Below are 6,887 nucleotides of genomic sequence, written 5' to 3'. Positions count from 1 at the left end.
GTCTGTATGTGTGTATCTGTGTGTGTGTGTCTGTGTATATGTGTGTGTGTCTGTGTATATGTGTGTGTGTCTGTGTATATGTGTGTGTGTCTGTATGTGCCTGTGTGTGTGTGTGTGTGTGTGCCTGTGTGTGTATGTCTGTGTGTGTGTCTATGTGTGTATGTCTGTGTCTTGTCTGTGTACACCACAGCATGCATGTGAAGGTCAGAAAAAAACCTGCAGAAACCAGTTCTCTCCTTCCACCATGTAGGTCCTGGTGATTAAATTCAGGTCGTCTGGCTTAGCCACACACACACCTTTATCTACTGAGCCATCGTGGCCCGCCTGTTTTTTTTTTTTTTTTAATTTAAAGTATTTATTTTATGTGTATGTATGTGTGTCCACCACACGCATACAGGAGCCTACAGAGGTCAGGAGAGGGTACTAAATCACCTGGAACTGGAGTTGTGGGCAGTTGTGAGCCACTGTGTGGGTGCTGGGAACTGAACCCAGGTACTCTGGAAGAGCTGTTTATGCTGTCGGCCCCTGAGCCACCTCTCCAGCTCATCACCCGTTTTTCTAAGTGAGTTCTGGGGACCTGACCCCAGGTCCTCATGCCTGTGCCACAGGAACATTACCAACTGCATTCCACCCTGCCTTGACTTAGTTCAAGAGTCATACAGCATCATTTGGGACCCAAAGTAGATTTCCTCCATCTTCAGTCTGGTACCTACGGTGTGGTTATTGTCTGAGGACTCACTCAGAGCCATACAGAACAGATCGGGGCACATTTTTACAAAACACAATGTGAGCAGTATGACACGCATCCTGGGTGCCTCTCTTAAGCTATTACACACTGTAAGACCTCTCACTGACTAATGACAAAGAAAGGGATGACGCCAAAGGCCATTATCTAAACTCTCCTGTTCATGTTCTCACCCAAAACGCACATTTTGGAACAGGAGGCTGACCTCGGCCTGATTCACTGAATAAATGGGTCAGATGGCCTCCTAACCCTTCCCAGAGACGCTGGAGGTGTAAAGGGGAAATGAAGAGGGAAGCTGGAGTCACATACTGTGGGGCCACTGTGAGAGAGGGGGATGCTGAAGCCTGCAGAGCCCTGGTGGCAGAGTTCAAGCCCCTATTAAATCAACTGAGAGATCATCTTCACATAGAACTAATTTTCCTAATCTGACTCATCAGGGGTTTCTGAGAACAACGAGACGAAACAGCCAGCCAACAGCCGTTATGAGCCGAGCCTGTTCCCCAAATTACACACAATGGGAAATGGATAGCAGAAGACCAGTTGCTTGGGGTCAGGGAGATGGCCCAGCTACTAAAGCCCTTGCTTTACATGGGTCCTGGGGATTCAAACCTGAGCCCTCTCGCTCGTGCAGCACAATGGTGGAATCTATTTATTTATTTATTTATTTATTTATTTATTTATTTATTTATTTATTTTTGGTTTTTCAAGGCAGGGTTTCTCCGTGGCTTTGGAACCTGTCCTGGAACTAGCTCTTGTAGACCAGGCTGGTCTTGAACTCACAGAGATGCGCCTGCCTCTGCCTCCTGAGTTCTGGGATTAAAGTCGTGCACCACCACCGCCCAGCCCAATGATGGAACCTATTTATTGTTCTCTAGCCTCCATGTGCATATGTACATATGTGCATTCATACTCCATAATACCCACCCTTCACATGAACATGTATGTGTGCACACACACATACATGGGGGGGCTGGGCTTGACCTCCCCTGCCCATTAGGAAGACAATGGAGCAATCTCAGAGCCTGCCACAAATGACAAACATACTACCAGAAGTGGGGATGCCTTGCCCTCCCTTCCTGTCCTCCACAGAGACCCCAGGCTGGGCCACATCCTCAGGTGTCCTATATGGATAGGATCGCTGTCACTGCACCTATCTGGAAAAGCACAGAAATAAACACAATTGCTGTGGTGAAAAGATCCCTCAGGCTCCCACAACCTCCCTGGCTAGTGGCAGGGCCTGTGTGTTCCCGTGACACAAGAAGAAACAATAGTTTCTTCCCACTGAGGACGGCAATGATGGGCAGTAAGTCCTACAGGTCAGCGTGGCTGCAAGCTGCCCGCTGGCATGGGGTGGATGACATTCCTATCATGTTCCCCAAGTGCCCAATGCTGCTATTTTCAAAACATCTCTGAAGTCAGAACCAATGTGCATGTGTGTCTACATGCGTATACACATGCCACAGCTGGAATGTATACATGTGTCTATGTGTGTATACATGTGTGTCTATGTGCATATACACATGCCACAGCTGGAATGTACACAAGTCTCTTGTGCATGTACACATGCCACAGCTTGAATGTATACGTGTGTGTCTATGTGTGTATACATGTGTGTCTATGTGCATATACACATGCCACAGCTGGAATGTACACAAGTCTCTTGTGCATGTACACATGCCACAGCTTGAATGTATACGTGTGTGTCTATGTGTGTATACATGTGTGTCTATGTGCATATACACATGCCACAGTTGGAATGTATACATGTGTATATGTGCATTATAGATTTTTTTTCACCTCTAAGATGGTTTTCCCCTCTATTACTTGTGAAGCTCAAAATACACAAAATAAGATAAACACTAAAATATTAGTATTAGGGAAAACAACCCAAAGGGAAATAATACACCAAAATGTTCAATACATTCATGACATTTACCTGGAGAGTTTCTTTTCTTCTTCTTTTTTTTCCCTGTTATTTTAAATTTGCTGTCTATGTATTGGATTTGTTTTTACTAGCTTCGAATGCAAATACACTCTGATAAAATTAAGCATTATACATAAGACTTTTTGTGTCTTTGCTTCCCAGCCCTAGCTTCCTCCTATGTGTCCTTTTGTGCTCATGCGTGTTGCTTAAGCTATACGTCTTATTCTTGTGACAAAATTCCCAATAACAGCTGAAAGGGAGAAGAGCTTATTTTGCTCACAGTTTGGGGTACAGGCCGTCATGGTGGGGAGTCACGGCATTAGGAGCATGAGGCGGCTGGTCACAGGGCATCCACAGTCAGGAAGCAGAGGGATGGATGCTGGGGCTCAGCTCACCCTTTCATTTTTACCCAAACACAGGGAACACTGCTGCCCACAGTTAGTCTAGGCCTTCTAATCATAATTAACCAATCACAGACATCTTCAGAAGTGTGTCTCCCTGGTGATTATAGATCCAATCAAAGTGAAAATCAATACTGCCCATCACATAAGTCACTGTGTGCAATTGTTTGCAACTTGTGGGAGTCAGCTCTCTCCCTCCACCATGCAGTCCTGGGAATTGAACTCAGGTCACCATGCTTGGCAGCAAGCTCCTTTATCCATCAAGCCTTATCTTGCTGGCCCAATGTGCTTTTGAAAACTTGTATCATATTTGTTTGAGAACCTCTGTAATTTCATTCATCATTATGTCTAGACTCCATGACATTAAAGAATGACATGATGTCGTCATCATTGACTAACCAGGAATCTAGAACACAGAGATATACAGTTACACAAATCTTCTATTGCCATCATTTAGGTTGGTTAGTTTCCTATTTTAACACTACAGCGAACTCCCTTCTTAGAGATTTCTTTGGAAAAAGGGCTCCAAGAATTGGACTTCTGGGCCCTATAATTTACAGCTATTTCAATAGACACTCCTCCAAATTGCTCATCTAAATGACTGTATAAGATTTACTGTCCCATCAGCTGAAATGGCACACATCACCATCAGTGACGGCCAAGCCCTTTCTTTCCTGTCCGTCTGTTAATGGAAAGTGGAATCTTGTTATTTAACTTGATTTTCCTTGGAAAAAGGATGTGATCTTCATGTGTGTCATACATAGTCTCTGCTTCACTCTGTCTCTCTCTGTCTCTGTTTCACTCTGTCTGTCTGTCTGTGGGTGTGAGTGAGTGTGTGTGTGTGTGTGAATGTGTGTGAGTGTGCGTGTGTGCGCGTGTATGTGTGTATGTGTGAAAGTGTGTGAGTGTGTGTGTATGTCTGTGCATGTGTGTCTGTGTGTATGTGTGAGAGTATGTATGAGTGAGTGTGTGTGAATGTGTGTGAGTGTGAGAGTGTGTGAGTGTGTGTGTATGTCTGTGCATGTGTGTCTGTGTGTGAGTATGTGTGAGAGTATGTATGAGTGTGTGTGTGTGAATGTGTGTGAGTGTGCGTGTGCGAGTGTATGTGTATGTCTGTGCATGTGTGAGTGTGTATGTCTGTGCATGTGTGTCTGTGTGAGTATGTGTGAGAGTGTGTATGAGTGTGTGTGTGTGTGTGTGTGTGTGTGTGAACACTGCTTGCAGCGATCAGTTTTCTCCTTCCACCATGTAGGTCCTGGGAATCAAACTCAGGGATGTAGGCTCAGCAGCAAGTCCTTTAGTTGATGACATCTTGTCTGCCCCCTGTATTCCTTCTATACACATGATTATAAATTTTCATTATATGGTTATCTTCTTCTCATTAATTTGCAAGAGTTCTTTAAATAGTCTAGAAACTAATCCTTCGTTTTTTATGTGCAGATAGACTCTTTCAGTCTTTGTGTTTTGACCTCCATGTGATTTTTTTTTGAAAAGATTCATTTTTAAATTATATGTATGTGTGTGTGTATGGTTGTGTAGTTTGTGCACATGAGTGCAGTGTCCACAGAGACCAGAAGAGGGAGTAAGATCCCTTGGAGCTGGAGTTGCAGGTGGTTGTGAGCCCCTGGAGGTGGGTGCGGAGAACTGAACTCAGGTCCTCTTAACTGCAGCCACTGTGATCATTGACCTAGTTTTTCATATTTGTATGTCAGATTTGGTGAATGTCAAAAGCCACATTTTAAGGTCTCTATCCTAAGGTCATGCGTATTATCCTAACTTTCTTCTAAAAAGCTCACATTCTTCCATGTTTATTTTCTCCCTCTGAAATCACAGTCCCTGCCCCCAGCTCCTGGAACCTGCACTTCTACTTAAGCCCCAAGCTCTGCCATGCTACCTGCCTACGTGCTTGCTAATGCCTCTTGGGAAAAAAGAGAGAGAAAGAAAAAGAGAGAGAGAGAGAGAGAACACAAAACAACAAACAACAACAAAGACAAGACATTTTCGGCTGCTGGCATGGCTCGGTGAACAAAGCACTTGCCGTACAAGCCTCGGGATTTGAATTAGATCCCTGAATTCTCATGAAAGCAGAGAGACCTGAACTGGTTCCACAAAGCTGTCCCCTGACTGCCTCGTGCACACTGCGGGCATCACATGCCCAAAACAACAGCAGCAGCAGCAGCAAAAACAGCAACAGCAGCAGCAATTCTTTGCCTCAGAAAAACTCTTCAGTTCTTAGAAATACAGCTCAACCAGGAGTTAGAAAAACAATACAGCAACAACAAAAACACCTCACAGAACTGACTGCCCCTTATCCGTGTTCCTGCGGCAGTTTGTCCTGCCATCTAGTAAAAGCATATCTATCTTTCCCACTTACTGCAGCAAAAAGTGTCTGAGGCCATCTGTGTATTCAGCACTTTGTTTAATGAATGAAGAATAAAACAAACAATCTTTGTTTTTTAAAAAAAGGACTCTATTAAACCTTTCAACAAAGCGGAGTGCTTCTGACCATGCTAATCAGACCCTTCGAGATGATTCTTTTAGAAAGAAAACATTAGCAGCCTCAGGACTCCACCACCACAACAAAACCAGTTTGCTCTCTCTGCAAAGGAAGAGGCCAACAGCGTAAGCCCTGAACTTTCTAGCCTTTCTAGACAATCTGAGCGGACACATGCTAGCCAAGACCCCTTCAAAACAGCTACTGTTCAGCACCCCCGGAACCAAGAGAGCTGCATTGCTCTGGAAGACTGTGGCTTCCAGGACACAGACTGACTGCACCTCCACAATTTTCTCCTGAAAGCACACATATCTGGCTACCTACTCTCTCCCAACAAATGAATTTGGTTCTATTATAGTTTGCCATAAGAAGTCAGGAAATGACTAGAAAAGAAAAAATGCTAGCAGCATTATTTGTGTAGATTGATGAAAAAAAAAAAAAAAAAAAAAAAAAAAGGCAAAGCAAGACAACTAACCCTTTTACACCAGGAACCCTCCCCACCCAAAGCCTTGGGGTGTACATCTCACACTCCTAGGGAACAGTGGCCTTGGCTGTCCCTTAAGAGCCGTCAGTAATCTCTGCAAATCAGAGACAATAGTAGTTTCTCTAAAGAGTATCTCCAAACAGTATCTTGGTTGCATCTTTCTTTACACTTTTAAAGTGTGTGTGTATGTGTGTGTGTGTGTGTGTGTGTGTTTCATGTGTAAAGGGCCCTCACCCCGAGCACATGCAGAAGTCAGAAGAGGGTGCTGGGTGTCCCGCTCTGTCTCTGTCTGACTCAAACCTTTCAGAAGGCTCTCTTGCTGAACCTGGAGCTAGGCTGGCAGCTAGCACGCCCCAGTGACATTCTGGTCTGTCCCTCCACCAGGGCCACAACCTGCTTCCCACATGGGTGGTAGGAATTTACACTCAGTTTCTCACGCTTGTACAGCAAGCGCTCTCAACAATCTCTCCAGCTCTGGTTGGATCTTTCTAAAGAACCCAACACATTAAGCCACCAAATACTTCCTAATTACAGAAACCAAAATATTCTGAGACAGGGTCTCATGTAGAAAGGGGAAGAAGGAAAGGAAGAAAAGAGAATGGCAGAGAGAGACCGCGATAAAGTAAAATCAAGCCAAGGATTAATTTTTTAAAGATTTATTTGACAATTAAAAAAAAAAAAAAAACTCACTTGTGGAAATAAAAAAGGTAAAGGTGTGCCCCGGGCACCTTCACCAGGATGAGGTGGGATTAGCTTTGTATCTCTTATAATCTTCTTCGCAGAAGAATGCAATTTCGGTTTCACTGGCTGAAAAGAAGGAACACAGAAAAGGAGAGAAA

General features: G+C 44.2%; 1 protein-coding gene across 1 annotated transcript in view; it reads right to left on the bottom strand.

The window, feature by feature from the left end:
• Positions 1-6,726: 6,726 nt before the first annotated feature.
• Positions 6,727-6,887, bottom strand: part of CUNH2orf76 (chromosome unknown C2orf76 homolog) — a 55,375-nt gene continuing 55,214 nt past the window's right edge. Inside the window, exon 6 of the mRNA XM_051204032.1 lies at positions 6,727-6,855. Coding sequence (XP_051059989.1) covers positions 6,779-6,855 — 77 coding nt within the window. The 3' untranslated portion in view covers positions 6,727-6,778. The remainder of the gene's footprint in view (positions 6,856-6,887) is intronic.

The sequence above is a fragment of the Phodopus roborovskii genome, unplaced genomic scaffold, assembly GCF_943737965.1.
Source record: "Phodopus roborovskii unplaced genomic scaffold, PHOROB, whole genome shotgun sequence".
In the NCBI taxonomy this organism is placed as follows: domain Eukaryota; kingdom Metazoa; phylum Chordata; class Mammalia; order Rodentia; family Cricetidae; genus Phodopus; species Phodopus roborovskii.
Note: the sequence above shows the minus strand (reverse complement) of the source record. Positions and strands in the feature narration are given on the sequence as shown.